The sequence below is a fragment of the Drosophila kikkawai genome, chromosome 2R (genome assembly GCF_030179895.1).
Source record: "Drosophila kikkawai strain 14028-0561.14 chromosome 2R, DkikHiC1v2, whole genome shotgun sequence".
Taxonomy (NCBI): domain Eukaryota; kingdom Metazoa; phylum Arthropoda; class Insecta; order Diptera; family Drosophilidae; genus Drosophila; species Drosophila kikkawai.
The window spans coordinates 19,649,572-19,677,090 of NC_091729.1; the positions used below are offsets into that span (position 1 = coordinate 19,649,572).

General features: G+C 43.5%; 12 protein-coding genes and 1 long non-coding RNA gene across 18 annotated transcripts; 6 read left to right on the top strand and 7 right to left on the bottom strand.

Moving 5' to 3' along the window:
- Positions 1-143: 143 nt before the first annotated feature.
- LOC108076742 (uncharacterized) lies at positions 144-16,502 on the top strand. Of its 6 annotated transcripts, XR_011444661.1 has the most exons (5): positions 145-891; positions 1,564-1,998; positions 11,789-12,680; positions 14,886-15,723; positions 15,894-16,502. XR_011444661.1 is itself a non-coding variant. In XM_017169736.2 (4 exons), the coding sequence occupies exons 2-4, from the start codon at positions 1,855-1,857 to the stop codon at positions 15,137-15,139; spliced, it is 1,260 nt and encodes a 419-aa protein (XP_017025225.1). In that variant the 5' UTR covers positions 144-891; positions 1,564-1,854; the 3' UTR covers positions 15,140-16,502. The 6 variants fall into 6 exon arrangements, 5 of the variants coding, with proteins under 5 accessions (XP_017025225.1, XP_017025226.1, XP_017025221.1 ...); XM_017169736.2 differs by having other exon boundaries at positions 144-891; positions 11,819-12,680; positions 14,886-16,502; XM_017169737.2 differs by having other exon boundaries at positions 144-891; positions 11,822-12,680; positions 14,886-16,502.
- LOC108076745 (calmodulin-like) lies at positions 4,331-5,036 on the bottom strand. The gene has a single exon (XM_017169740.3). It carries the CDS (start codon positions 4,901-4,903, stop codon positions 4,418-4,420), a length of 486 nt encoding a protein of 161 aa, XP_017025229.1. The 5' UTR covers positions 4,904-5,036; the 3' UTR covers positions 4,331-4,417.
- Positions 5,349-6,078, bottom strand: LOC108076746 (calmodulin). Its single transcript, XM_017169741.3, has 2 exons — positions 5,937-6,078; positions 5,349-5,867 (listed from the first exon to the last, which is right to left on the bottom strand). The coding sequence occupies exon 2, from the start codon at positions 5,849-5,851 to the stop codon at positions 5,393-5,395; it is 459 nt and encodes a 152-aa protein (XP_017025230.1). The 5' UTR covers positions 5,852-5,867; positions 5,937-6,078; the 3' UTR covers positions 5,349-5,392.
- Positions 5,978-8,454, top strand: LOC108076741 (peptide transporter family 1-like). Its single transcript, XM_017169730.3, has 2 exons — positions 5,978-6,055; positions 6,117-8,454. The coding sequence occupies exon 2, from the start codon at positions 6,146-6,148 to the stop codon at positions 8,351-8,353; it is 2,208 nt and encodes a 735-aa protein (XP_017025219.2). The 5' UTR covers positions 5,978-6,055; positions 6,117-6,145; the 3' UTR covers positions 8,354-8,454.
- Positions 9,062-9,586, bottom strand: LOC108076748 (uncharacterized). The gene has a single exon (XM_017169742.3). It carries the CDS (start codon positions 9,584-9,586, stop codon positions 9,146-9,148), a length of 441 nt encoding a protein of 146 aa, XP_017025231.1. The 3' UTR covers positions 9,062-9,145.
- LOC108076747 (calmodulin-1) lies at positions 9,562-10,365 on the bottom strand. Its single transcript, XM_041776793.2, has 2 exons — positions 9,797-10,365; positions 9,562-9,724 (listed from the first exon to the last, which is right to left on the bottom strand). Exon 1 carries the CDS (start codon positions 10,253-10,255, stop codon positions 9,809-9,811), a length of 447 nt encoding a protein of 148 aa, XP_041632727.1. The 5' UTR covers positions 10,256-10,365; the 3' UTR covers positions 9,562-9,724; positions 9,797-9,808.
- Positions 13,219-14,346, bottom strand: LOC108076744 (protein lifeguard 2). The gene is made up of 3 exons (XM_017169739.3): positions 14,084-14,346; positions 13,791-14,027; positions 13,219-13,731 (listed from the first exon to the last, which is right to left on the bottom strand). Exons 1-3 carry the CDS (start codon positions 14,312-14,314, stop codon positions 13,333-13,335), a joined length of 867 nt encoding a protein of 288 aa, XP_017025228.2. The 5' UTR covers positions 14,315-14,346; the 3' UTR covers positions 13,219-13,332.
- Positions 15,615-17,938, bottom strand: LOC108076743 (protein lifeguard 4). The gene is made up of 3 exons (XM_017169738.3): positions 17,773-17,938; positions 16,560-16,795; positions 15,615-16,501 (listed from the first exon to the last, which is right to left on the bottom strand). The coding sequence occupies exons 1-3, from the start codon at positions 17,837-17,839 to the stop codon at positions 15,890-15,892; spliced, it is 915 nt and encodes a 304-aa protein (XP_017025227.1). The 5' UTR covers positions 17,840-17,938; the 3' UTR covers positions 15,615-15,889.
- Positions 17,939-18,351: 413 nt separating this feature from the next.
- LOC108076672 (uncharacterized) lies at positions 18,352-18,813 on the top strand. Its single transcript, XM_017169604.3, has one exon. It carries the CDS (start codon positions 18,486-18,488, stop codon positions 18,774-18,776), a length of 291 nt encoding a protein of 96 aa, XP_017025093.1. The 5' UTR covers positions 18,352-18,485; the 3' UTR covers positions 18,777-18,813.
- A 2,754-nt stretch (positions 18,814-21,567) lies between these two features.
- LOC108076757 (mitochondrial-processing peptidase subunit alpha) lies at positions 21,568-23,869 on the top strand. Its single transcript, XM_017169757.3, has 6 exons — positions 21,568-21,791; positions 21,877-22,255; positions 22,318-22,734; positions 22,794-22,934; positions 22,986-23,490; positions 23,553-23,869. Exons 1-6 carry the CDS (start codon positions 21,739-21,741, stop codon positions 23,723-23,725), a joined length of 1,668 nt encoding a protein of 555 aa, XP_017025246.1. The 5' UTR covers positions 21,568-21,738; the 3' UTR covers positions 23,726-23,869.
- Positions 23,845-24,577, bottom strand: LOC138927966 (uncharacterized). Its single transcript, XR_011444436.1, has 2 exons — positions 24,103-24,577; positions 23,845-24,026 (listed from the first exon to the last, which is right to left on the bottom strand). It is a non-coding gene; the product is annotated as an uncharacterized lncRNA (long non-coding RNA).
- A 390-nt stretch (positions 24,578-24,967) lies between these two features.
- rnh1 (ribonuclease H1) lies at positions 24,968-26,328 on the top strand. The gene is made up of 5 exons (XM_017169758.3): positions 24,968-25,352; positions 25,408-25,464; positions 25,521-25,762; positions 25,817-26,087; positions 26,139-26,328. The coding sequence occupies exons 1-5, from the start codon at positions 24,996-24,998 to the stop codon at positions 26,235-26,237; spliced, it is 1,026 nt and encodes a 341-aa protein (XP_017025247.1). The 5' UTR covers positions 24,968-24,995; the 3' UTR covers positions 26,238-26,328.
- A 13-nt stretch (positions 26,329-26,341) lies between these two features.
- PIG-X (Phosphatidylinositol glycan anchor biosynthesis class X) lies at positions 26,342-27,475 on the top strand. Its single transcript, XM_017169756.3, has 4 exons — positions 26,342-26,514; positions 26,578-26,710; positions 26,777-26,925; positions 26,982-27,475. Exons 1-4 carry the CDS (start codon positions 26,384-26,386, stop codon positions 27,388-27,390), a joined length of 822 nt encoding a protein of 273 aa, XP_017025245.1. The 5' UTR covers positions 26,342-26,383; the 3' UTR covers positions 27,391-27,475.
- The last annotated feature ends 44 nt before the right edge of the window (positions 27,476-27,519 follow it).

Consider the following 27,519-nt stretch of genomic DNA (forward strand, 5'->3'; position numbering starts at 1 on the left):
TTAAACAATTTTTTAAGGATCTAAAATTGGTATATTTCAGTATGGGTTTAGTATTTTATATCGATAGTCGGCATATTTACTATCGATATCGAACCCGAAACCAGTTTCGATATATCGATATAGCGATACCCATCTCCAAGTTTAGCCCCGCGACCAATTTGCATAAAAACATTTGTTTGCTGGGCCCAAGCACACGGCGTGCGCTTTATTCCGATTCTAACCGCCTGCAGGTGCTAGCTTCCGCCCTGGGAACCAAGCCGCCGTCGCCAGCACCCACTCCGCTGCAAGTGCACATGCAAATCTAATTCTGACAACAACAAAAAGAGCTTTGGAGCCTATTGAGCAGCGACTTCGAGTGTTTTGTTATTCGCCGCATAAGTCGTCCCGTTGCGAATACTAATGCGAATCGAAAGTAAAAGCTAAAGGCCATAAACGGTAAATTATGTAAAGTATTGGGCCAACAACAAGTCGTTCGTGGGTGCGTGTGTGTGTGTGAGTGCGCTTATCAGAAAAGTTTAATGGAGGCTGCGCCGGTAATGCGTTCTCAGTCTCCATTTCTCCTCCCACATCTTTAGCAGCAAAGGCAACAACAGCACGGCGCGGCGAACAACAAAGTAACGGTAAATAGTCGCCCTTTGTCGAGCGGGACATAAAAAAGCACAAGTCGCCTTGCACATTGGACACCATTTTTCGCATCGCTAGTTCAGTGGGACACCGCACACATCGCTCCACATAGCATCATATGCTGTAGCTACATACATACACATATTGCCCTCACCTTGCACCCGTCATCTCATCTCGTCGTTTGGCCCTGCGCCAAGAAATTAACCCCATCAAGGCGACCACGCGGCTCAAGTTGAGGGCGTTAACAGATGCAGTTCCCTTGGATCAGTGAGTGGCGCCTATATGGTCTAGTTTTTGTTCTTGCTTTGAGTTTGTGAAGATTTCTAGCGATCCTTAAAATTTTATTTACGAAAACTTGCCCAAAATTTTGGTTCTGGTTAATCCTGCGGTTTTTATATTTTTGTAATTTTTAAATTGTGTAATCTTACCTATGAAAATTCGTATATTTTTTAGAATCTGCTGTTTTTAAACCAAATATTTATTGTATGTCAACATTAAGATCTGTTGGCTTTTGTTGCTGATCTTAATTATTTTACTAAATCACTAGACGACTGATATTATTTATTTATTTATTAAACAATAGGGATAAATGTACACAAGAAATCCTTTTTAAAACTTAAAGAAAAGCTTTAATAATTATGAGTAATATATTTTAGTTTAAATGAGAGCCACAGCACAATATTTATTTAAACTTTGGGCTTCCATTAGATAATATTCCTCCACATTTCGCATAAAGATAAACAGGTGAAGTAATATAATTTCTATGCGAATTATACCTAAAACAAATAAATCAATCTATGTTTGTTTACCCAATTGACAGAGCAGTGTGCGCAATGAATGTGTATTTATTTAAAATGGCCAAAGACCTTGCCGCAAACATTTCATTCTAAAAAAAAAACTTGCAATTGATAGACACTTGTTTATATTTTTCATTAACAGGTCGCGAAATAATGTTGACAACCGCAAACTGCAGCCGCTATAATAATGAAGAGGACAAAATAAACAAATAAATGCTCAATGACTGACATTTGCGTTGTAAGCAAGAATCTATCGAGCCAGCGAACTACTATGGTTTAATGCGAAATAACAACATCAGAGTCGACAAATTTGCCACTTGGCTGAAGAAGGAAAACCCAGAAAGCCATCAGACTGGAGGCCTCACTCACCCTGAAGCGCATCTTTGCCCGCAAAATTGGCTACAAGGCGAAGTCCAAGTCAATTTTAGCGGCCATGCGCACGAAACACTTGATCCTGCTACTGATCGGAGTGATAATCGCCACGATCGTCTTCATCGCATTCGGGCCAGCAGGCGAGCCGAACGATTCATTCAAGAACATTGTCGTCCAGACCCACCAGCAGTTCAAAGAGTTTCAGGTGAGTCACAAGGGGCCATGGGCTTGGGGTCTCTGGAGTGTCGACCGCCGATATGGATACTCCTCGCCCCAAATTGGGCCGAATGGCTTATAGATAAGGGTATTAAATAACAATTATCTGCTCCTATCTGGCGCTTGCCCGTTGAAACTGTCACAGATAAATAGGGAAAACATAAACCCCCATTGTGCACTTTTTAAATTCAATTTGTGGCTCCTACGTATCTTTCGATATGAAATGCACCCGGTGCCAAGTATCACAAGGGGGCTTGGGAAATCAAATGTGAATCTAATTGATTTATGAAGTCGGCCACGTGTATGATTCATAGTTTTTACTATCAGCTGATAGTTTAATGCTGATGGATGGCTCTCCATGTCAAACGCTGGTCGGAGTCAATTGCTTTTGGCAGCGTCTCGCTAAAAGCCGGCCAATTTAGTTGGCATCAAACTTGGCCTTGAACTGTGTGTCCGCCCAGGCCACGCCCACACACATGAGAGCACTTTAGGCTTTCAGCCAAATAGAAGCACGTCCCAAGAACTAGATACGCCAGGCAGTCTGCCACATTTGGCCAAGACAAACGGGCCGGCACTAAATCGAAAGTCATCCGTTGGAGGGGAAGAGCGGTTCAGGTTCAGGTTCAGGTTCGTTTGGGAACACAAATCTATGGGCAATGTTGGCTGTGTTTACTCAACTTTGTTTGCGTTTCTCATGCCAAAAACGTTTACTGTTTACACCAATTAGATTCCGGCCGGAGACAGAGACCGGCTGCGAAACCGTGCCCAGTGTGGGGAGCTTTGGTTAACCACTGTTTGTCCTGTGACCTGCGCTTGATCCGTTAGGGTTCACCTTAAATATGTTAAATTACGATGGTCATCATTCATCACTTTATGCCGTCTGATAAATTGGACAATGCGCCGCCGCGATTCCTTTCTCATCACGTACGCATATAAAACCAAATATAATGGGCTCGTAAAAAACAAGAGTCTTTGCCTCGCAGTTTACAACTTGTTTTGTGTTATCTAAGTCGGGCAAACAAGAGAAACGTACAATTTCGGTATCATGGCAAACAGAGATAATGGCAGCATTAATGAATGATATCGCTGTTTTGATAGGGATCAACTTGTCTTCCAAAAATCAGAGCGCAAATAAAATTGGGTAAAACCAACATTCTAGTCGTGGATTAAACCCGTTCCCACAATTGTTACAACAATAAGGTGAGGCATTGTTTTCCGTAGTATTAGACCATATTGCATTTTTCACTAAACTGGTTTTGCGAATACTTAAGTAACTGCCTAACTTGAGTAACGTTCATGTGTTCAAGTCAATACCCACTTAATACAGATGTAAGCAATCATATATGTAGACTTGCAATTGAAGTGAGTGAATGAACATGACGCATATTAACGACGACAACGACGACTTCCATCAATTGTCCAGGAAAGAAGAGGAGCTGTCAAGACACTTTAATTCATCAGCAATACCCTTATCTAAAATTAAATATATATTCTGCGCAACCAGTTGCATTTTATGCATCGAATGGGGAAAGATTATAAATCTTAAACCTACTGGCAGGCATACTGCCTTTATCTTTTAATATATAATTAATCTTTACCCACAACAAGTCCCCTTGTCTGGGGAAAGTTTATTTTTGAATGGGACAAACGTATGGAAAACGCAGGTTTATTTTTATTAAGCTCACCCAACAATTTTCATGGGAACTAAACAGCTGCTTTAATTTACTAAGTGAAGACTTTAAAGTTTTAACCAATAATTTGTTTACAGCAAAACGTTTTCTTTATTCGCCTTAATTGCTTTTCAAAAAGCTGATAAGCCATTTATGGCATTATATTTTCAGTTTGTCCTTGCCTATCTGATTTTCCTCCACGGAACCTTATAAATTATTAAAGCCGACCTTTGCCAGGCCATTTGTGTCAACTTATGGATGACACTAATCAATGACTTAAATTGCACCGATGGCCGAGAGAGCTTTATCAATGTGTTTGCACAGCGATTACCAATATATTTCATAGTTACCCATGTGAGGAGTACCTATAAGCAAACGCCATTGATTGCCATATTGCGCCCTGACAGCCGTCGCGACGGTTGATTGTCGTTTCGCTGAGGCCATCACATGCAGAGTAATACAATTAAACTATGGCTGGACGATAATCTATTTAAATTATCCATAAGGGGCGGGGCGCTGGACAACGATGGATCGACTGACCCCGTGACATTTGATTAACCTGAATAAATTGTAGAAGTTTATGTAATTTGACTAATTTTCAGCGGAGGAGCTCGCCGGGGAGTGGGCCTTAGAAATAAATAACATTTGACATAGAGCTTGTACTCTTAAAATTAAGTTTATTTGTGAAGGTTTCTTAATGGTTATGTGAAAGGAAGATCAAATCTTAAGGCAGGAATTTCAAGGCTTGATAACCGAATGCAAGAACTCCTCCCAAGTTATTTTTCCATCGCGATCCAAGTCCACTTCCTGGAACATTTCCTCAAACTCCTCATCAGTGAACTTGACTCCCATAGTTGAGGCGATGCCTCGCATTTCGCTGGCCCTAAAGGAGCCCATATTATCTATATCGAAGACTTTGAAGGCGGCCCTTATGGATTCAATGTCATACAGTTGCTGGTAGGTCTTCGTCACGACGTTGATGAAATGTTCCACAGTAATTGGTTCGTTGGGATCGCTATAAAATTCCGCAAACATATCTGAGACCTCGGCTTCTGTGCGATATATTCCTAGGTCATGCATTGCCTCGCCAGCATTTGACAGATTTAACCCTCCAAACTCGACGCTTTCGTATTTGGCCAGGACTTCGTAGATTTCTTCGACCTGTTCTTGGCTCAGAGCACGCATGTTAGCTCCTTCTTCGTCTTGATTTTCCTTGTTATCCATGTTTATGTTAATTATTATTTATTATATATATATATTTTTTTTGTTATTATTTATATTTATTTATTTTTTTAGTGTTTTGATAGGGGGTGTTGGGTGTTTTGCTCCCAGTTTGGGAATGTTTATGTCTGGTTTTACCTAGCATTTTTATAGATGGTCCTGCCAAAGCCTTCTCATTTCAGTAAAATTGAAAGGTACAGGTTTGGAAATACATTAAGCATGTTCGCTTCTTTTGGAGAACAACAGAGCCTCAGCCACTCAGAAAATCACACTCAGTGGAAGCAAATACAGTATTTTATGGTGCATTTCATTTTATGTACTTTGCAGGCAAAGCGAGAAAGAGATAAATGCAAAACATATCTCATCGGTGAAGCAACGATCGCATCGTTTAGAACCAAAACTGTTCCCAGTTTCTATCGATCCTCCTTATCAATTGCAAACCCACAAATTTAGTTGTTTTAATGTTTTATTATGAAAGTGAGCAAGCTATGTTTAGCTATTGTAGGCTGAGAGAAAGTCCCGAAGATTTATGACACCATCTCCGTCCACGTCAGCCTCGTGGAAAACAGCATCCAAGTCCTCGTCGCTTATTTTCTCTCCAAGGGTGGCGTAAATAGCGCGCAGCTTACTAGGAGTTATGGCACTGAGGCCATCGCGATCGATTACCTTGAAGGCGGTAACCAAATTTTCCTTTTTTTCGTATACCTTGTACTTTTTGGTCATAAAATGGACGAAGGAGCGAAGGTCTATTTTACCGATGTAGTCTTCGTCTAGCTCCTCAATAATTAAGTAGATCTCAGCTTCAGTGTAATTGTAGCCCAAAGCCTGCAGAACAAATACAAGATCATCGGAATCTATCAATCCAGAATTTTCGGGATCGCAAAGAGCGAATGCCTCGCGGATTTCCGTCATTAGGTCTTCGTTTAGAGTATAGGTAGTATGTTCATCCATATTGTAGATATTGATGCTATATTAAAAGAAGTAAAGTATTTTGTTATAGTTGAGGTGGCAGAATATATAGTTTATTTAAATTTACTTGTATTTTGAGATGTTTCCGGCTTCAGTGATTGAGGAGTACTAAACTCTTTCCAACTCTCACCTAGACGTTTGACAAAGCCTTTTGACATTTTAAGACGCAGACTGCTTAGTTTTTAGGTAAACATGATTGTGCCAATAAGTAGCGGACAAATTCAATTTAAATTTGGAAATTTGTTAGCTTTTCTCTGTACATCTATTGCTGCGAAAATGTTGACGACAAGGAGTAGCAGTAGTTCCAGTAAAAAGGCGCATAAGCAAGTGAAGAAAAACTCACCAGATAAGGTACATAAACCGTCATATCCCAAGTCGGTGGCCTTTATCATCAGCAATGAGTTCTGCGAGCGCTTCAACTACTATGGCATGCGCACCATTTTGGTGCTATATCTCACCCTGAAGCTGGGCTACAACGAGGAGACTGCGACGGTGCTCTTTCACACGTTTACCATGCTGGTGTACATCTTTCCCCTAATCGGGGCCCTCATCGCCGATGGCTGGCTGGGCAAGTACAAGACAATCCTGTATTTATCGATGGTCTACAGTCTGGGCGCCATGGTCCTGGCTTTTGGGGCCATTCCTCTAATAGGGATGCCTGTCAAAGCGGTGACAATAGTGGGTTTACTGCTAATTGCCATTGGCACTGGCGGAATTAAGCCCTGTGTCTCAGCCTTTGGCGGCGATCAGTTCTCGCTGCCCGCCCAAGCCAAGCAGCTGGCCAAGTTCTTCTCGCTCTTCTATTTCGCCATCAATGCGGGCTCCATGATCTCCACCACGGTCACTCCGATCCTGCGAGCTGACGTGCAGTGCTTCGGAGACGATGACTGCTTCTCGTTGGCCTTTGGCGTTCCGGCCGTGCTAATGGTTATCTCCGTGCTGATCTTTATGGCCGGCAAGGGGATGTATCGCTGTCAGCCGCCGGCAGGGAACATGATCTTCGGAGTGTCCAAGTGCATTGCAAGCGCATTCAACGGATGGAGGAAGCGAAGGCAGACGGAGCCGGAGAAAAGCTTTCTGGACTATGCCAAACCGACAGTGGGTGCTCAAATGGTGCAGGAGACGAAGGGCCTGGTGCGGATTCTGCGCCTCTACTTGCCCTTCCCCATCTTCTGGGCATTGTTTGACCAGCAGGGCTCCCGATGGACCTTCCAGGCCACCCGCATGGACGGCAGGGTGCTGGGATATCAAATCCAACCCGATCAGATGCAGGTGATTAATCCCCTGCTCATTCTGGCCTTCTTGCCGCTGTTTGATTTGGCGGTTTATCCCCTTCTCCGTACCATTGGTATCCGGAGGCACCTGCAGAAGCTCACCATTGGTCTGCTACTGGCCGCCCTCGGTTTCATTCTGTCTGCGGTACTCGAGATGAAGATGGAGCAGGCAGCCTTTGAGGCCATGCCCACCAAACCTGACACTGCTCACCTACGTCTATACAATGGGATGCCCTGTCGCTACGAGTTTGTCAGTGGCTTTGAATCTTCTTCGGCGAAGCACCCAAGGACCATCGATTGCATGGGCATGTGGGCAGATCTGTCGCTGCCTGTGGCGGAGCCCAGGGAGTATTTCTTCAAGGCGCAACCGCTGTCGGGCAAGTGCTCCGCCATTACGGGGATGCTACGCCTGCAGCCGGGCAAGTCTATTGGCTACTTTCTAGCGCACGACAAACTGGTTGAGTTTGCAGATGGCCTGGATATGACATCCAGTGCAAACGGTCCACCTCTGTTGCGAGCTCTACTGAATACGCCGTTTGAAGAGGGACCTGTCCTACTCTCTTCACCTGGCTCCCACACCAAAGCCCTTTCACTGCACAACAGGAATGAGTCTCAGTTGCACAAGATTGCTCCCGGACCGGTCGAGGTCAACATTAACGCGTTGAAGGCAGCCAATTTCATGACCAGGGCCGGAGGACTTTACACCCTGCTGGTGGAGGGCAATTCACGGGATGGTTACCAATACAACATGCTGGAGGTGGTGGCCCCCAATGCTGTGTCCATATTGTGGCAGCTGCCTCAGATTGTGGTTATGACGGCGGCTGAGGTGATGTTCTCGGTGACCGGACTGGAGTTTTCCTACTCGCAGTCACCGCCCAGCATGAAGAGCGTGATCCAGGCCTGCTGGCTGCTATCGGTGGCCATTGGCAATCTGATTGTGGTGGTGATAGCCAAGTTCAAGTTTACCAGCTCGCAGTCCGGCGAGTTTACGCTCTACGCCAGTCTTATGCTGGTGGATATGCATCTCTTTATGTGGCTGGGACGAAACTATAAGTACAGGGATGAGTTAAAGGAGGAAGAAGCTCTGCCGCCGCTAAAGAAAAAGCAAGATCCTCGCGGGGCGAATGAGAACCAGCTGGAGAGCTCTAGGGGCAGGGGGATAAACCCCGGCTATGGTGCCCATCACTTTAAGGACTTTTCACAGGCCTAAGGCAGCTCCTACCTTTTTTTGAGTCTTATAATATTTATGTAGTAGAAACTAATGATTTATCTCAAAATAGGCTTATTCAAGTCTTAAATAAACAAAGAGGCTTATTTAAATTTCTTAGTTTTTAGTTTATGTTTAAAATTTGTAATCGTAGCCATGTGAGCTTTACCCATTTCCCTAATTTATGGCACTCATTTACCCAGTAATTTCCAAAATACTTAGAAATTAGTCATTTTATGGTGTAGGGCTTGGGTATTTAGTTGTGAAATGAGTCACCCCACTTTGAATTTTTGTGTGTTTGCCAATAGATAAGATTCCCACTTGAAGTGCGAACTGTGATAATCATCAAACTGAATATAAGAACTTAAAGCTCTTGGGCAGAAATATACTTCTTCCCTGACGAAAAGGAAGAGGTCTGGCGAAGAATGCTGTTTTTCGAAATATTTATATTGGCATCGTAATCGGCCTGTGGCTCCTTTTTTAAGATTGGTCGCATTCGCGTGGCCAGCGATTCCCTAATTTCCATCAACCCTTTCCCTCCCACCGCCACTCCCCAATGGCCATTAAGCACATGCGACCATTTCGGAGTCACGCGCCCAGACACATGGTCACCACATTGCTGGCAACTTCTTGGGGCGAGGTTGCCGACTCTCTGGCGCTGCCTTCCGCTGAGCCGTAGGAATTCGGAGCCCTTGGTAGAGTGGAAAAAACTGCCTTAAAGTGGTATTTATTTTTTTTTGCAGGAAGGGGTTTGGGTTCGTGTTTATTTGGTGCTTTGAATTTGGAATTCTTAATTTAACTTCGCATGACAGATACGAAATCGGTAAAGGTGACTTTCCCATCGTTATCCAAATCGATATCCCTGAACATCTCGCGCAACTCTTCGTCGGTTATTTTCTCGCCAAGATTGGTCATCACTGCCTTAACTTCCACAATGGTGAAATAGTCCACATCGTTACGATCGAAGATCCTGAAGGCCTGTTGCAGACTAACAAGACTGTTTTGCTCCTCCAGCCGCCTGGTCATCACCTGGAGGAAGTCCTTGAAGTAGATCATGCCGTCATTGTCGCAATTTTCGTTGACCAGTGTGAAGAGCTCGGCTTCCGTTAGACTCTGGCCCAGAGTGCGCATCACCTCCCCCAACTGTTTGCTAGTCACCAATCCGGAGTACTCGTTGTCGTACACAAAGAATGCTTCGCGGATCTCCTTAATCTGGTTATCCGATAAGCCACTCATGTTGTAATTGTTTTTTTCTTTGTTTTTTTGTTGTATATATTAATGTAGTTTTGTGGATCTTTGGGTTGTGTTTCAATGTCAACTCCCTTTTTAAATAAACTGAAAATATAGTAATGACATAAAAGTCAAAGGGACCTCCTGCGGAAAAAGGGGAAAATTATTTTACAAGTTACGTTACAGTTACTGGTTACTAGTTTAAAGTAAAATTACCATGAAAGGAGGTTATCTCATCGTCATCATGTTGACAAACTCCTCGTAATTGATACGATTGTCCTGATCTAAATCGTACTCGCGAATAATTTCCTCCAGCTCCTCGTCGGCCACTTTAAAACCCAGCGCGGTCATGACACTCTTCACCTCGGTGATGGTTATATATCCCTGATTCTCCTTGTCAAACACTCGGAAGCTATCACGCAGCTCGTCCTCGTGATTGGTGTCGCACATCTGGCGCAGAATCACGGCACAGAATTCCGGAGCCTCAATGGACCCATTGCCGTCCGAGTCCACCTCGTTAATCATAGACTGAACCTCGTTATCAGAAGGCTGACGACCGAGGGCGCGAATTACCACTGCCAGCTCCTTGGAGGTGATGGCACCCTCGTTTTCCTTGTCCATAATTTTGAATGCATCCAAGAGCAATGTCCGCTCTTCATGCGTCAGTTCTTCCATCTTGATTATCAGGAGCTGAGCAATATACAGAGACTGTGTTGGAATGTGGCTCTATTTGGGGACGTTGACTACGTGGGACTGGAATTTCCCCGGTCACTCGGTTGCCTGTGCAAAGTAAACAACTCCACACATGGGGCCTTGACATCGAAATCGATTCCTGCTACTGCAAGGCAAGGAAAGATTGAAAAATGAACATTCCCAGTGGCTTCATTTCGGTGCAGTATGCACAAAGCCGACACAGAATTGGCACAAAATCAATATGGGGCTGGTTATGTAAGCGCAGTGGGGCACGGGGGCATCGCTGATTGATTCGAATGTCCTTGGGCCTCCAGCTGATCGCCTCCAACTCTATGCCACCAACTACTATACGTATATCACCCATCAGCCATCAGCCGGTATCTGTTGTCGTTTGTTGTTAACAAAGCGACGACGAGGGTGTCACTTGTGGGGAGGAGCCCCACTCCTTGCCTCCTCAGGGGCGGCCACAAATGTGCACAATCAGGGTCGTTGCCGCACACGCGGATTTCACACGTAGACAACTATTTTTCCATATATAAGAATTTTTGGAAATTATACACTTTTTGGTCTTCAAAAGAATGGCCTTAAATATAAGCACTTTCTATGTTGCTCTTAAGGAAAGTTCTGACTCATAAAGGCCTCACAGGTTAATGGTCTTTGTCAAGTGCTTTCACTCTTCGGAAATTATAACTTTGTTTCCATCGATTGCCTTTATGCTTATAACTAGATTGCTAATAATATAAACAGACCAGAGAGACTGCGATTCGATTTTTTCTAAGTGCATTGTGACAAGTTAGTTGCCGGTGGCCCCCAGGTTGTCATGCCATTTGGTTTTGGCGACGCCTGGCCTGGGCCTTTGTTGGCGGCTGCCTTTTGCCGCAGGTTAATTTCAGTTCAGTTTTCCCTTTCACCTGAAATGCCTCCTCCCCCCTTTTCCACCGTCCACTACATGGCACACCTGACACCAGTTCTTGGCAGCAGGAGCTGGCGCAGGAGCATGTGGCACGCTCACCTCTGGCCACAGTCGAAACAAATAATAGACAGGAATTTGACAACGGCACGAGAAGGTTCCATTGTGCGGCGGCGTTTCTGTTTGAGTATTTGTTTTGGGGCCGCCTTATGGGGGGGGGGGGGGGGGGGGGGGGAAGGGAAGCGTGGGTCCTGGGAGCGTGCTGGTGGGCCGTAATATAAAGATTTCTCACATGTGTGTGCTTCCTGCGGGCCAACTAATATGTGTCGGCTCAAAATTGCTCCCATGACAGAGCGCATTCCGCCCTTGCGGGCCTATGGATTGCGGCCACATTTGCTTGACAATTTATATTGTAACTCCTGGACTAGAATCTGTGGAATTTTCTCTGGTAATGGTAAATCCTTGTTTTTGGCCATATCCCTAGGTTATGATGTAATTTAGAGTTATATTAAATTATCAAATAAATATTAAAAATGACACACAGTAGTTGTAATATCACCTTTTCTTACGTTCCTTGACTTATGTATTTTGGACATTTCTTGCAGGAGAACCTGCGCGTTGGCTTGGAACACAAGAAGTTTGAAATAGATCCAAAGTACTTGCTACTCCTGGGATTCGCGCCATCCAAAGATGCCTCATCCCAACAGCAACAGCAACTGGAACTGGAGCAGAGAGCGTCGAGTCACCAGCTGCCCAAGACAGATCTGCCAGCTTCAGCCACCAAAGCAGAACTGGAGCTCAGCGAGCTGCGAGGCCTGCAGCATGCCCAGGATGCCGTCACCTTCGGTGGCCGAGGAGGATCGCGTGAGCAACGGGGTCAGCGCAGGCGAATCACCACGCCCTTCAATGGCACCAAGAGCAACTTCACCATTGTCACCTATGTGCTGGAGGGGCAGGCGGCATCAGCCATCCTGCTGGCCCAGAACATTGCTGCAAAGCTACCCAGCGAGTACCTGCTCATCTATGATTTGGGCGTGTCCGAGGAACAGCTGCGCGACCTGGGCGTCTACTGCAACAACAGTCGGTGCTCGGTGATCACCTACGACCTGACGGAGTTCCCCTCCTTCGTCGGTGATCAAAGAACGCACGCCTACCGGCCCATCGTGATAAAGGATGGCCTGATGAGGGCCAAGTCGGTGCTGTTCCTGGAGAATCACATGAGGGTGCGGGGTGGCTCCGCTCAGTTGCAGAAATTGCAGAGCCGCGTCATAGGCGATGGATCTCTTGGAGTCCTTGGATGGAACACACCGACTGCTGTGTCCTCGCTGACACATCCCAAGATGTTCGACTACTTTGAGTCAAATGCTGAGAACTTTATCTTCCTGCGGATGGTCGACCTGGACGCAGTTTTCTTCTCGGACTCGCCTGAAGTCACCGAGAAGATCATGCTGCCCTGGCTGAAGTGCTGCCTCACCCTCGAGTGCATCGATCCAATCGGTGAGTTGTCCTCCCCTCCTACGATACGGAAAACTGTCATTAGGAATGTGTGTACATGGTACACTGCCCTCAATATAAATCAATCAAACCTACACTCTTGCCAACCCCCAAATCCCTAGCCTTAAGGTTCGGGTTGGTGGTATACTAATGACCACCATTTGCACGGCATTCCGTTGATGGCACTCACATCAGTGAAATTTATGTAATTACCATCTGAATTGGGATTGATGGCAAACATGACACTGCCTTTTTTGTTCGAGCAATGCTTTCTTACCGACCGGGAAGTTCCTTCCTAAGCTAAATAGTCAATAATATCAATATTTATATGCTGGCAGGGCATTATAAGTTCAGTCAGAAGCTAGTAACGCAGTGAAGGAGCCATTGCCAAACCTACAAATCTTGGCCATGTCTTGTAACAAATTTTTTACAATTTTATAACGGGTTACATCGTAAAAATTGATTTGTTAACCTAGAAAAAACAAGCACAGATTTTGTTTTGATAATCTTTAATTTTCCCAAAAATTCACATATAAAATTATAGATAAATATTTAAATTTCCGCTTACATTTACCATTTTAACTGCGTTTAATTTTGAAATTTTTATAGCATATAGCAAATGTATTTTATAAAGGGCCTACAGTTGAATAATTTCTTAGCAAACCTCCGTTCTAAAGCATTCGCGAAACATGCGAATAGCCTCCACGATTTTGCTGAAGAAGAGCATCCTCATCAGGCGCCAACAGCCCTTGGGCAGATCGCAGTGAATGTTGCATGCAGCATAGATGCATTCCTGCGGTCCCATATTGTACCCATGTCGGCCACAAAGCATGAAGTGGGTGTCATAGATGACGTACCATGCCTCCACAGTGCAGGCCATGGCAGAGAAAAGCTCCACCATTCGGTTAAGGCGGTAACCCAGCAGCAGGAACAACCCGAAGACGAGACAGATTATGGAAATGCCTCGAATCTGGGTAAATCTAAAACGCTCCTGGGAAGAGTAGAGCATGAGAGCCAGAAGCTCAAGAATCAGGATGACGGGATAGGCATAGACCTGTAAAGAAGTACATTAAATTAGGGAGAGTGCTCTCTTTGCTACTGGGATAAACTCACCCAATGTGTCTGCACCAGATTCAGTAAATACATACTCCTATTCAGGGAACTGATGAAGGTACTGAGCAGCAATACTAGATAGTTGTACGGGGCAAACCTCCGCCAATCCCTCCACACGTAAAAGCACGTATATAGGAACATGGTGAGCACCAGGGAAATGGGCATTACAGCTTCCATATAAGGCATAGGGTACTTTAGTAGCACCTCCAGACAGGGCAAAGTGCAGGCTATCTGTACCTGAAAATATATAACGTAAGCTGTTTGTTTTGGATTCGCACGAAGCGAGAACTTACAATTAGTATCCCAAAGAACCTTCGTACGAGCAGTCGTCGCTGACCAATATCCGCTATGTCAAAGTCATAAGTTTTTTGGAAATGTCCATTGGGCAGTAGGAGGTTACATTGTACAGCGATTCCTGGGACCTCGGATTTTTCCATCACCATTACCGTGTCCATTTCATCGCCCGACTGCTGTGACACTACTGTCTGATGCCTAATTATACTTTTGTATTTGATAAGCAACATTTTCCAGTTAATCGTTTATCTAATTCAGTGTGCTCCATTTCCACAAGCACATTTTCCGGCGCACACAGAGAAAAAACATATTGTTATAATTATTAATTATATATGTAAATAATTGGGATTTTATAATTTAGATTAATATCAAGAGAGATCAGTTTTAATAGGAAGAATATAATAATATTATATTTTATTTATTTTGGCTAGATTGTTTCGACTTTTGATGCTAATATCAGGAATATATTTATAAGGTTTTAAGGTCGTTGCCCTCTTCAAGGGCATTTAAATGAATATATATTTCTTAGTCGACACAGGAACATAAATGTTACAATTTCATTTTACTGATAAAAATGAATATATATTTCTTAATCTATGCAGGAACATAAATGTTATAATTTCATTTTACTGATAAAAATTGAGATGCTTCCAAAATATATTTAAAAGACGCCGGGTTCTTATCAACATTTTTGTATTATTTTTTGTTCACAATCAACAAATATTTCAGAAGAATATATATAAATCTACAAATATAATGTAAGGAATATTAACTAACCCGCACATTTTTGCCTTCCTGCAGGTGCCCAATCCAATGGCTGCAAGTTCAACAAGAAGCCACTGTACCGGTACTCCGGCTGTCATGGCTACGATGCGTCCGCCTTCAACATCGTGCTGGGTCTCACCTCCCACTTGGACAACTCGAAGTACTCGCTGCCCAGCGACAGTCCCCGGAACATGTTCTACAAGGAGACCCTGGAGCAGGCCACTCGAATACTGGAGAGTAGGCGGCGCAACAGCAGCGAGACATCCGACCATCCCTTTACGGACGACTGAGGAGGAAGTGGAGCAGTACCTTTGATTGGAACTGGACGTGGGACTAGCCAAAGCATTTGATACAACGTTTTCTACAGATACACACACTCACACACTTGACACACTCAGGAGCCGGCGGAACAAAAGCAAGATTAGTGGCGCCATTGCCGAGAATTCGGAAACAAAAGTCCTTAATGTAGATTAGCTAACAAGCGAACGCGCAAGCGTTTGACAAACGCTTTGTGTTGTCCTAGACCAGAGCACAGTAAATTATCGTAGTGTAGGCGTAGGATGTTTAAGATGAACGTATCAATACAATACATATAACAATTTAGTCAAGCCCTAGTTACTTACTTAACGAGATCTGCATTAATACCCCCTGTGCGTGCGACTGTTGCCGAGCATCGATAATTGTAATTTCCCGCGTTTAGTTAACCATCTGCCCCCCCTTCCCTCCCCCACACTGTACATACATAAGAAGGAAAATCAAATGGCATACATTTTGTGATTGTATTTTATAGTTACTCCACGTAGACACTCACGTATATAGTATATGAATATATAAATTTAATGTAAACTGTCCTAGAACAAGATGAGCCAAAAAAGTAAGTTAATAAAATCCTGAATTACCAAAACCAGTTAACAGGCCTTCCTTTTGAGCTCCAGCATCGAGTTCTAGTACGTTCTTGCAATAGTTTTGTTCTTATGGCACACATATTATGATTTCTCGGTTACTTGAGATTGGTCTAAGGACCCTTTCTTTCTGTGTCACTAGTTAAATTTCTCCAGAATCCGAAGGATATAGATCAATATCTGAATCACATCGACGTACAGGGACAGAGCAGCAAACACATACTCCTCGGGATCGAACTGATACTGGTGATTACCGCCGACCATCATCTGAATGTCGTAGATCAGGTAAAAGCAACCCAAGAGGGCGCCGAATAGGGAGATGGGCAAGTTGTTTTGATACCGAGCAAGCGGAGACCACAACATTGACACTGCCATAATGAAGAAGAAGAACGATAAAGTGACCAGAACAGCGCCCATAGCGGTGTAATCGATCTTGGTCTGCAGGGCGTACAGAGAGAGTCCAATGACCAATATGGCCGTGATTCCGACTGCCAAAAGGACTACATCGGCGTCCATGTAGCTCGAGACAGCGCCCAACAGGAGGGACATGGTAACGGTGTAGATCCCCAGGCAAACCAGGTTTATGGGATGCTTGCGACGCACTGTCTCCGAGAGGACTATGAGGATCGCTATCATAATGTTAATTAAAACAGCAATTATAACGACAATAGGGTTTTTTTGCACAAAGTACTTGGTGGGATTGTGATAAACAAACAAGGCCATTACGCCAAGTGTGAACAGCAATTGGACCTGCAGAGAGCAAACTGAAGTAGGTCCTAGGCAATGGATATATCTTTTATATACTTACCAGAAAAATTCCAAACACCTTTCGGATGAAACCCTTGCGTATACTTTGATCATCGAACACGATGTTCTTCAGCACCACAATTTCTTCAAGAATAACATAGTTCTCGCCGCCAGCAGCTCCAGTTTCCATCAAGTGGGCACCTTGCTCAGGCATTGAGCTTTTCACCTGCGATCCAGGTCGCAGTGGAGGTGCCGGCAGTGGGATCGGCGGATAGCGATCAGTGTTGTTGACAGGTACTAAAGGAGGAATAAATACAAATTTTTATTTAAATATGTAATCAGCGTCAAATTAGAGACGATCTAGCCAGGTGAGAGTGTATTTTGGAACTTAGAATCTGAAATTATATTAAGGATTTTCTTTGGAGTTTTGAAAATCTCACTTATGTCTTTCAAAATGGCTATTTAATTTTAAGTTTTTATAGTATTTACATATGTATTATTGCAAAAATAACTCTTATATTCATATTTAATATAATTTAATTTTAAGTTCTTATACATACATTCTATTAATGCAAAAATATGTAGTTTTATTTATTTATTTTGTTTCATATTTAGCCAAAAATGCAATTTAAACCCCACTGGAATATTTTATTCTTGATTATTCATTCTGCATGTGCGCATAAATACATACATACATACATTTGAATAAACAAATTCAGATATCGCGATATATTTTCGTGACTCTGGGGAATCCCCTTTAAATACTTTTGGAGTAATTGTTTCCGCTTTGCTATATAAAATATTTTTGCAGTACATAGCTGCAGAGAGAACAATAACCTTATCACTATCAACGTATTCTATAAATAAAAGCGGTTTTATTTCTATTAAATTAAGAGGAAATATTTTTCAGATTAAAAAAAAAAACTATTAATTATTATTCAAATATTAATTCCTAATTATATTAAGTATTTAATTTGTTATCCCATTTACTTAACTATATTATTTAAATTTGCATCAAGTGTATACATATAAAACTATCTGAGCATACAAAGCGATCGTTAGTATGCAGAATATTTATATTTTCAAACTTGAATGCAGCTGTACTGGGCTATCTATCTGTTGTAAATATTGACCCCCTTCTTTGATTTCTGTGAAACTCGATGAGTCAATTAAATCCTGCCGACACAGCGATACTGTTGCTCTTAGATGTAACCACACACCTACATACGTAGTTCATACATATGTAAATACACAGAGGATGCGGCAGAACTTACCGGCAAGTTCAGAATCAAAATCGTTCAAGGGTTGTGTGGCTTCACTTTCTTTTTTGTTTGGAAACATATTTAATAGTCTTTGTAATGGAAGACAGAAGTATGTATGTATATAGGTTTTGCTTTTCCGAAGTATCTGACCGATCCAGTGAGTGCCAAGTGAGGAATGCAAAACAATCTGAAAGAAATCTGGGAGTATCTGTAGGAACGGGTTTGGGCTGCCAGACTGGACGACAATATTTTATAATCGAGTTGCCTGAGTGCCACAAAAAAGCGCGCTGAAGTTTACAAGATTTCAAATATTGCAATTGAAAGCTTTCGAGGCCCTAGTTTGATTTCTCTTGTTTAATGAAAATAATTTAAACCTAAAAACAATAGATTTCCTTTGTTATTATTATATATATATATATATAATAATTATTATTGAAAGTAAAAAGTTAGAAAAAGTTCAGCGGAAAGCACAAATATGGCTGATGAAGCATCAGAATCGAAACCATTCGGCAACGCTGATAGCGAATGGTACTCACATGTGTACGTACAAATGTATCTAGGTACATATGTACATATATCAACCAGTGTTTTGGCCAAAATCACTTCAGTTGACTTGGGCCACAGCTTGCGAAGCCAGCAATTCGTTGGACTTAAACGGGTTCCGCCACCAGAAAGTAAAAGTCCACGCCTGGAGGGTGTTTGTTTGTGTGTGCAATTGGAAGATAATGAATGTAATTACAAAATCGATCGAGGCATTGTTCGTAGTGTCCATAATCTTGGGAGCTGTGGCCTACGATCCCAATGATCCCAAGATAGCCGAGTGCTGCCTTCCGCCCGAAGGGATGTTTGAGGCTTTTTACCCGCGGGAGGTGGAGGGAATCCCCAACAGCGCCTCGAGGCCCGCCCACGGGCACGGAAGCTTCTTTAAGCACCGCAATCCGGCGCTGGTGGACACCAAAAATGCTGCAGCGTATGGATACAGATTCGATGGCAAGCGACGCTTCAATTACGACTAGTAACCACAAATAAATATGATATTGAATACGAATATAATCTGAGTGTTTACATTGCGTATACGTAACATGATTTTGGAAGATGTTTTTGCATATCGGGGTTTACTTGTGTTAAAAGTGCTAAGTGTTATTTATTTATTTAATATTTTAGGATTGAAATATAATAATATAGCTTATAAAGATTTTAATTGGGAGATTTATTTTTATATTGATTTGTTTAAGCTTAGAAAAAGGTTCTTGTAAGGTCAAGTCGTTTTGATCAAAAACAAAAATGTAAACTCAGGAGAGCCGAAGTTTGCATACCCTTGCAGTTTTCAATTTAAGATTCTGGTATGATTTGTAGGGTCGGAAATTACTAGGAACATCACCCTTTTTTATACCCTGGCAGGGTATTATAATTTCAGTCAGAAGTTTGCAACGCAGTGAAGGCGACGTTTCCGACCCTATAAAGTATATATATTCTTGATCACCATCAACAGGGGAATCTTTCTAGATATGTCAGGAAGAAATCGATTTTTTGGCCATTTTTGCAAAATTTTTTAAGGGGTTACATCATTAAAATTTTTGATTTTGATAAAAAATTAAATTTTCAAAATTTTTAAATGAAGTATGCAGATTTATTAACTGTCGAAAATCTTGCACAGAACAGTTTTCCGATTTAAAATTAATGCTCTTTTGGCCGAGTTATGATATTTTTAATTTAAAAATAAACAAGAAGTTTTTTAATATAAAAAATCCGATTTTATAATACAAAATAATATTTTTCTAAGTCAAGGAATCATTTCCGACCCCATAAACCATATACAATCGTGGACATAAGTATTTTGACACAGCTGTTAGCTATATTCCAGCGCGTGTATCTTAGTACTCGTAAAAGTTACGGGATCCATTGTACTTTGCAGTAAGAGATTCTATTTAAAACTTTAAGAGAGCAAAATATGACACTGATAAGTAAATTAACTTCTTTGCTATGTCACGTGATGTGAGAGATCATGCATTTTTGGGTGGACAAAAATATTTTGACATTGCATTCATTTAGTTCTCATTTGTTTCGTATGCATTAAAAACAGTTTATTGTTATTTATAACTCAGGCTTATTAATCTGTTAGCAGCTTTAATACATTTTTGTCAATTTTCCTAATTTCTGTACCGTTATTTAATGAAAATATGGGTAAAACACGGGAGCTAAGCCAAATCCAGCGAAACGAAATAGTAATTAAGTACCACTCAGGTATTTCGGTCCAGAACCTCAGCATATTTTATAAAGTACCCCGACAAACCATTTACTATCAAATTAACAAATATAAACAGACAAAAGGGCGACCACGCAAGACTTCGCCTAAACAAGATCGTCTAATTCTTTCAAAATTTAAAGATAATGACCTTATTATACCAAATCCAGCTTCCATGGAAGTTCAAAACGATTATGATTTTTAAATTAGTAGAAAAACAGTTGAAAGAAGACTTAAAAAGGCTAACTTTGCTACTTATGTGGCCCGTCAGATACCTTTCATTTCACTTAAAAATGAGTTGAAACGATTAGCCTTTGCCAAATCCTTTTGAGAACAAATGTTGTGGACCGATGAGAGTTCTTTTGAGTACCATGGTTCAAAAAATAAAATTTACTGCAGATTACCAAAAAATATTCGCAAGAAAGTGGTACCTCTTATTCAACGTATACCACATGGTGGCGGCAGTGTCATGTTTTGGGGATGTTTCTGCTTTAACGGTATCGGTTATTTGGTCCCCATCAATGGGACGATGAATTTGCATATCCTGATTGACCACGAATTTCTTACCGGCGACAGACTTAACAGGCAAGACTTTATCCTGCAGCAGGATAATGTTCCATGCCACAAACAAAAATGATAACAACATTTTTCAGGGACTTTGAAGTAAAATCTTTAGATTGGCCACCCAAAAGTCCCGATCTCAAAACGTATGAGGGTCCAAACTTAACAAGAACTTGAGAGGAGACAATTTATTAAGTCGCAGGACTATGGAAGGAAATTTACCTTGAAACGCTTCAAAATTTAGTCAAATCTGCTCCAACACGATTACAAAAGGTAGTAGATGCCAGAGAAGGGATTATTTTTTACTAATTTCTACTCATTATTAACAGTTTTTGCAATTCAGATTAAATTTCTAACAAATTAGGTTATGTCAAAATACATTTGGCCTCCCACTTTAATGAATTTGTATTTTTAGTTTATAAGATGTAATAGAAAATGTAATATTTTTGTTGTTTTTTATTGTCTTATTACACTATTGTTATAAATAAATTTCATTGATCTTTTTTGGATAAATAAATTAAAGTTTACAACACAAAATGTGAATTTTTATTTATGTCAAAATACTTATGTCCACGATTGTATATTCTTGATCAGCATTAACATGCAAATCTTTCTAGACATGTCCGGAAGAAATCGATTTTTTGGCCATTTTTGAGAAATTTGATAAGGGGTTACATCATTAAAATAAGCAAAAATGGCCAAAAATTTTGATTTCTTAAAATTTTAAATTTGGTATGCAGTTTTTTTAAATTAATAAAAACTAACACAAAACTGCTTTCCGAATCGAAATTAATGCATTTTTGGCTTAGTTATGATATATTTTAATTGTTACCTGCAAGGGTATACGAACTTTGGCTGGCCAAAGTTAGCTTTCTTTCTTGTAATTAATTGGACATATTTAGTGACGTTGTAACGGCAGAAAACAACGATTGCTACCAAACCAAATTTCAAATATCGATACATCGATGTTTCAATCGGTATCGGTGTTTCCCCTCTAGTTCTGTGTGACTGCCCCCCCGACTGACTGACAGAAGAAGAAGAATTCAACATTTCTTTTTTCTTCAAAAATTATTTGGTTTTCAAAAAGAAAAAAATATGTTTCTGAATCAAATTCAAATATAAGTCACGCAAATTTGTAAATACCGCTACCAAAGCCAAATCAGAAGCACAACATGAACGCGCGCAGCATCGGCATGCTGAAATTGCTCAGACACACCTGGCGCACGTAAGAACCGACTGGGGGAGTGTGGGGCGGTTACGAGCCGGCGTAGAATCTAACCATTTCGCCAACCATCCCGATGATTACGCAGGTGTCCTCGCCGTTTTGCCACCAAGGTGACGACGCTGGGCGGCGATGAGATCGGCAGCGGCACTGGGATCGGACAGATCACTGGCGGCATGCGGCCGAGCGATGGGCCGCAGAAGGTTAACACGCCGTCCAAGGAGATTGTCACGCACCTGCCGCCCCTCACCGATCCATTGCCCAATCTGCCGGAGGCCGTGTACGCAGCTCCCCTGGCGGAGAGCGCCATCACCAAGGTGACCACTTTGCCAAATGGACTGCGGGTAGCCTCGGAGCCCCGTTACGGACAATTCTGCACCGTGGGTTTGGTCATCGATTCCGGGCCGCGGTATGAGGTGGCCTATCCCAGTGGCGTTTCTCACTTCCTCGAAAAGCTGGCCTTCAATGTGAGTGCCGAGTGTTGGGAATCTGTGGCCAAGTGCCTACTAACCGGGCTCTCGTTCCAAAGTCCACAGTCAACTTTCCCAACAAGGATGCCATACTGAAGGAGCTGGAGAAGAACGGCGGCATCTGCGACTGCCAGAGCTCGCGGGACACGCTCATCTATGCCGCCAGCATAGACAGCAGGGCCGTGGACTCCGTGACACGTCTGTTGGCGGACGTCACACTGCGGCCCACGCTCAGCGATCAGGAGGTTAATCTGGCCCGGCGTGCCGTCAACTTTGAGCTTGAAACGCTGGGCATGCGGCCGGAGCAGGAGCCCATATTGATGGACATGATTCACTCGGCGGCGTACAGGGACAACACGTTGGGCCTGCCCAAGCTGTGTCCGGTGGACAATCTGGACCACATAGATCGAAAGGTGCTGTTGAACTACCTCAAGTACCATCACTCGCCCAGCCGCATGGTCATCGCGGGAGTTGGTGTAAGTTTTCTGCCATGCTGCTGGAGTTTCTCTTAATTAAGGGGACATTTCTGCTGCAGGTGGATCACGATGAGCTGGTGGACCATGTGAAGAGGTACTTTGTGGAGGACAAAGCCATTTGGGAGAGCGAGAGTCTGGACGATGCTGGACCCAAGCAAGTGGACACGTCCATTGCTCAGTACACCGGCGGCTTGGTGAAGGTGAGTCCATAACATCTTGATAAATCTTGATATATCTTGAAACCCCTTCAGGAGGAATGCGAGATTCCCATCTATGCGGCCGCTGGCCTGCCCGAGCTGGCTCACGTGGTCCTCGGCTTTGAGGGCTGCTCCCACCAGGACAAGGACTTTGTGCCGCTCTGCGTCCTAAACATCATGATGGGCGGCGGTGGCTCCTTCTCGGCCGGTGGCCCAGGCAAGGGCATGTACTCGCGTCTGTACACAAAGGTGCTAAACCGCTACCATTGGATGTACAGCGCCACGGCGTACAACCACGCCTACGCCGACACCGGGCTCTTCTGCATCCATGGCAGCGCACCGCCACAGCACATGAACGACATGGTCGAGGTCCTGACCCGCGAGATGATGGCCATGGCCGCCGAACCAGGACGCGAGGAGCTGATGCGCTCCAAGATACAGCTGCAGTCCATGCTGCTGATGAATCTGGAGTCGCGACCCGTTGTGTTCGAGGATGTCGGCCGCCAGGTGTTGGTGACGGGACACCGGAAACGGCCCGAGCATTTTATCAAGGAAATTGGTGAGTTCTTTGGCCCTTTCTTCAGTTCAACCATCGCGCTAACTAATGAAATATTTACGCAGAGAGTGTGACTGCGGCGGACATCCAGCGCGTGGCCCAGCGCCTCCTGAGTTCCCCGCCCTCGGTGGCCGCTCGCGGCGCCATTCACAATCTGCCCGAAATGAGCCACATCACCAGCGCGGTCAGTGGTTCCGGACGCTCCGGCCTGGGCCGGCGGCTTTCGCTGTTCAAATAGCGCTGGATGTGAGACAACGATGGCGATATGACAGCAGCTTTGTTGGGCTCGTGTTTCGCCATTTTGTGTACCAAGAGCATTCGTGTTAAGTTTCAATTGGCTAAAAATCTTTACCAAAATCCGACTCGGTTATTTTATTACAAACTGTAAGTGTTTAATTCTGGTTTAACATTGGTTTGAATGCAGAGTTGAGAACCCTTTCATAAGATCAACGGAGCCTTTTTGTGTTGTTAAGTCGTTATACTACTTGCTATTGATATTTAAACCATGATTTTCCATGTGTTCCTCCTCTACGATTACCCTTTTTGATGTGGAAGTGTGGGGGAAATAGATCAAGAGTGAACCTTAGTAGTTTTCCATGGATTGATAACAGTTACCTTATGTTGCTCGGTGTTGCTCCTGCAGTGGATGCTCCAGTAGATTCTTCCAGATGCCCAGCAGCCTTTGGTCCTGCCGGAATAGGGCAACCGTAAAGACTTTACTCCTCGATGCCTTCACCTAGGAGCAGGGCCTGAGTGCGGTAGAATCCTTCTGAACTGATAGCCACTGTAATATTCTTCGCCCTTGAGTGTGCGTCTCCGGCAGGCGCTACTCCATCAACTCCAGCTTGAGGTAATCATTGAACGGGGGCTTCGATATGTGAGCCATCAAGATGCCAGTCTCCCGGTTCAGGTTGGATTTGTTCCTCTCCAGCTAAACCACACGCGTCCAGGGCTTCTGGCACGGATTGGAGACCAGCATATCCTGTAGATATGATGAATGTGGAGGAATTAATAAATTTTTTGACAAAAAATACAGATTTTGATTGTTCTTTTCAAAATAAGCAAGGATTTTTGCAATTATTCTTCTACCATTTTCTGATAAGAACTGTGTTTGTTTACAGGCAGTGCTGGCACTTATAAAAATGAAAACCAAATTTCTGACGGGAAATAGCCAGAAAAAGAACTTCACTTATAGCTATATATTAGCAGGGAAACTTTCAATGCTTAATGAAATTGGAAACAATTACAGTATTTAAACAAAATTAAACATTTTATAAATAAAATATATTATTAATATATTTAAAATAATGAGAATCGTAAACAACTTTTACCTTTCTAGTACTATTAGAATATTATTTCAAAATATAAATGCAGTTAAAAAAAGAAAACTTGAATTTATTCAAAAATCAATTTAGTTTTTGCATTTATTATTTTATTTAGCGTTTTTTTAGCCTTAGAAGCTAATTTGACGGGTCTGACTTGCCATCACTGACGCTCATCTCTACGAAATGCTTGGGCCCCGTTTTAGTTTTAATTTAAATTTCACCTCAATCCTCCATCGATGCTCAATGGCATTTTACGCGGTGGCCAGCGGGAGAGAGTGTGGCGTCTACGACACCTGGGCGCAGTGCGAGGAGCAGGTGAAGGGCTTCAAGAATGCCAAGTACAAGAAGTTCAACACGCGCCAGGAGGCGGAACAGTTCGTAAATGCCACCAAATCCTATGCTCCCCATGAAGTGGCTGTGCCCTTGGGCCAGAAACAGCCGGCTCCACAGAATTGGAATATCAAAATCGAGAGGCTGACAAAGCCCAAGTACACAGAGGAGTGGCCGGACGAGGATCACGACCTGGCAGAGAGTGCGCTGGTGAGTGGAAAATCCGCTGGAAGTGGGCATATATAATTACCAACTTGTTTTGCAGAATGCAGCGTTGAACGAAGTGGAGGGAGATCCCAGACCATCTGGCAGTGGAAACTTGGTAATAACCTTTGGCTCTAGCGCTGAAAAGGATTCATTACAAAAAACTCCTTTCAGTCAGACTTATATTACCGCAAACGCAAGGGTGATGGTGACGCAGGCGGCGATGGGAGAGTCAAGATCCCCCGGCATGCATCTCAGGTCTCAGAAGCCACGGGCCTGAAGCAAGTGGGTGCTCACCAGTTCGAAATCGATGCGGAAGGCTATGTAATTGTGTACACAGATGGCTCCTGCATAGGCAACGGACGACCAGATGCCTGCGCCGGATACGGTGTATACTTTGGGGATAATCACCAGCTGTATGTGCACTGAATCCATTCCTCCTATAATTTCATCATTCTATATCCTTTTAGAAATGCAGCAAAACCCGTGGGTGGACGTGCCACCAACAACGTGGGCGAGATTCAGGCAGCCATCTATGCCATCAAAATTGCCTTGGGTCTGGGAATCAAAAAACTGTGCATAAGCACAGACTCCCAGTTCCTGATTAATTCCATTACCCTGTGGGTGCCGGGCTGGAAGAGAAGAAATTGGAAACTAAAGAACAACCAGCCCGTGAAGAACGTTGTGGACTTCAAGGAACTGGATGAACTGCTGCAAAGCAAAGACCTCTCCGTGAAATGGGTGTGTAAAAATAACTTATTAATTCGATTTTAGTTAAATAGTTAATTTTAGAACTACGTGGAGGCCCACAAGGGCATCAAGGGTAACGAAATGGCCGATCAGTTGGCGCGCCAAGGATCGGATATGTACAAGAAACTTAATTCCAGATAACAAGCATTTTTAATTTTACCGCGTAACCTACACTACTTTATGTAAAAAGCTCGGCAACCCTGAATAAATTGAGTATATGTGACAACCCTAAGCCGAATGTTTTTATTTACTTTTCACTTTACAGCGGTTTTCATAGATTTTTTGCCATGTTTTCCAAGGAAACTAGCAAGTGCGCTTTGATTATCCTTATTTTGGCCCTGAGGAAGGATTTGGGCAGGAGCTATGTGGTGGAACCACCTATAGTTCAAATAGAAATGGACAAAGCCGGCATGCATAGGTTCTTTTGGATGAAACTCTCCGCAGAAATGTGTAAATCTTACGGGAATACGTGTTGTTACAGGACTCTCATCTACCGGCTGCGTTTCGACTATCCCCTGGTGGGCAAGGATTGCGAGTACGTGCTGCTCCAGCCGCTGCCCGCTTCGGTTTACATAAGCACGGACGAACTGGACGATTTGCAGCGTCTGAAGAGGGTGCGTGTTATCAAAAGACTCGAGTAACAAGGACTTAAACAGCTTAAACATTCTTCTTGTTTGCAGCTGAGTGCCGTCTACCCAAAGTTCGTCAACATTGAAGTGGCCACGGAGCGGGCGCAGCCGTTCGATGTGCTATTGCGCGGGACGCCCAAGATTACGGAGACGCTGGCGCTGCCGGTGCATTTTCGCTACCATGCCCCCAGCGATAAGCGGTGCGGTGATCTTGAATGTTGAAAAACTAACACTAATAACCCACTAAACCCAACAGATCGGCGGCCACGGTGGCCATACCCCTGCCGGAGCTCTATCTCAACTGCCCGCTGGCTGATAGTGAGCTCATCGAGAGCGGATTGGTTGCCCGGATCGATAAGCTCTACTGCCTGAATGCGCCGGAAAGCAGATTCGATGAAAACATCGTCAAGGACGGCGAGCCCACGACGATGGCGAATCTGGAGCGATGCAACTGGCGGCGGGTGCATGTGGATTGCCAGCTAAAGACTCCGCTACGGGCCGAGATACCCGTGGGCAATGCCAATGCCTACGGTCCGGTGCTGTATGGCACCATCCTGCTCGGCTGGACGCTGGCCCTGTGGACCATAATCCGGTCCATGGCCAACACGCGCAGGATTAATCAGCGCCTCAACGAGCAGCGGCTGCTGCAGCAAAAGGTCAAGTAACAGGCGTCGAAGACAGTGCGATTCCAAGTCAACAATGGATAATAATGCTCGGCACAAGTGTGCTGGGGCTGTAAATATATTTATTTCTATGCTGTGACCGTTCACCTGTAGACACATTCCACACGACTT

Excerpts from the sequence above, each read along its gene's own strand:
- LOC108076742 (XM_017169732.2), top strand. The coding sequence starts at position 1,855 with ATGCGCACGAAACACTTGATCCTGCTACTGATCGGAGTGATAATCGCC. Across the intron at positions 1,999-11,788 it reads AGCAGTTCAAAGAGTTTCAG|GAGAACCTGCGCGTTGGCTT; the intron begins GTGAGTCACAAG and ends CATTTCTTGCAG. Across the intron at positions 12,681-14,885 it reads CGAGTGCATCGATCCAATCG|GTGCCCAATCCAATGGCTGC; the intron begins GTGAGTTGTCCT and ends GCCTTCCTGCAG.
- LOC108076745 (XM_017169740.3), bottom strand. The coding sequence starts at position 4,903 with ATGGATAACAAGGAAAATCAAGACGAAGAAGGAGCTAACATGCGTGCT.
- LOC108076746 (XM_017169741.3), bottom strand. The coding sequence starts at position 5,851 with ATGGATGAACATACTACCTATACTCTAAACGAAGACCTAATGACGGAA.
- LOC108076741 (XM_017169730.3), top strand. The coding sequence starts at position 6,146 with ATGTTGACGACAAGGAGTAGCAGTAGTTCCAGTAAAAAGGCGCATAAG.
- LOC108076748 (XM_017169742.3), bottom strand. The coding sequence starts at position 9,586 with ATGAGTGGCTTATCGGATAACCAGATTAAGGAGATCCGCGAAGCATTC.
- LOC108076747 (XM_041776793.2), bottom strand. The coding sequence starts at position 10,255 with ATGGAAGAACTGACGCATGAAGAGCGGACATTGCTCTTGGATGCATTC.
- LOC108076744 (XM_017169739.3), bottom strand. The coding sequence starts at position 14,314 with ATGTTGCTTATCAAATACAAAAGTATAATTAGGCATCAGACAGTAGTG. Across the intron at positions 14,028-14,083 it reads GGTTCTTTGGGATACTAATT|GTACAGATAGCCTGCACTTT; the intron begins GTAAGTTCTCGC and ends ATATATTTTCAG. Across the intron at positions 13,732-13,790 it reads ATCTGGTGCAGACACATTGG|GTCTATGCCTATCCCGTCAT; the intron begins GTGAGTTTATCC and ends ACTTCTTTACAG.
- LOC108076743 (XM_017169738.3), bottom strand. The coding sequence starts at position 17,839 with ATGTTTCCAAACAAAAAAGAAAGTGAAGCCACACAACCCTTGAACGAT. Across the intron at positions 16,796-17,772 it reads TTTTGATTCTGAACTTGCCG|TACCTGTCAACAACACTGAT; the intron begins GTAAGTTCTGCC and ends TTCCTCCTTTAG. Across the intron at positions 16,502-16,559 it reads AGGTGTTTGGAATTTTTCTG|GTCCAATTGCTGTTCACACT; the intron begins GTAAGTATATAA and ends TGCTCTCTGCAG.
- LOC108076672 (XM_017169604.3), top strand. The coding sequence starts at position 18,486 with ATGAATGTAATTACAAAATCGATCGAGGCATTGTTCGTAGTGTCCATA.
- LOC108076757 (XM_017169757.3), top strand. The coding sequence starts at position 21,739 with ATGAACGCGCGCAGCATCGGCATGCTGAAATTGCTCAGACACACCTGG. Across the intron at positions 22,256-22,317 it reads TCGAAAAGCTGGCCTTCAAT|TCCACAGTCAACTTTCCCAA; the intron begins GTGAGTGCCGAG and ends CTCGTTCCAAAG. Across the intron at positions 22,735-22,793 it reads TGGTCATCGCGGGAGTTGGT|GTGGATCACGATGAGCTGGT; the intron begins GTAAGTTTTCTG and ends TTTCTGCTGCAG.
- rnh1 (XM_017169758.3), top strand. The coding sequence starts at position 24,996 with ATGCTTGGGCCCCGTTTTAGTTTTAATTTAAATTTCACCTCAATCCTC. Across the intron at positions 25,763-25,816 it reads TTTGGGGATAATCACCAGCT|AAATGCAGCAAAACCCGTGG; the intron begins GTATGTGCACTG and ends ATATCCTTTTAG. Across the intron at positions 26,088-26,138 it reads AAGACCTCTCCGTGAAATGG|AACTACGTGGAGGCCCACAA; the intron begins GTGTGTAAAAAT and ends AGTTAATTTTAG.
- PIG-X (XM_017169756.3), top strand. The coding sequence starts at position 26,384 with ATGTTTTCCAAGGAAACTAGCAAGTGCGCTTTGATTATCCTTATTTTG. Across the intron at positions 26,711-26,776 it reads ATTTGCAGCGTCTGAAGAGG|CTGAGTGCCGTCTACCCAAA; the intron begins GTGCGTGTTATC and ends TCTTGTTTGCAG. Across the intron at positions 26,926-26,981 it reads CATGCCCCCAGCGATAAGCG|ATCGGCGGCCACGGTGGCCA; the intron begins GTGCGGTGATCT and ends TAAACCCAACAG.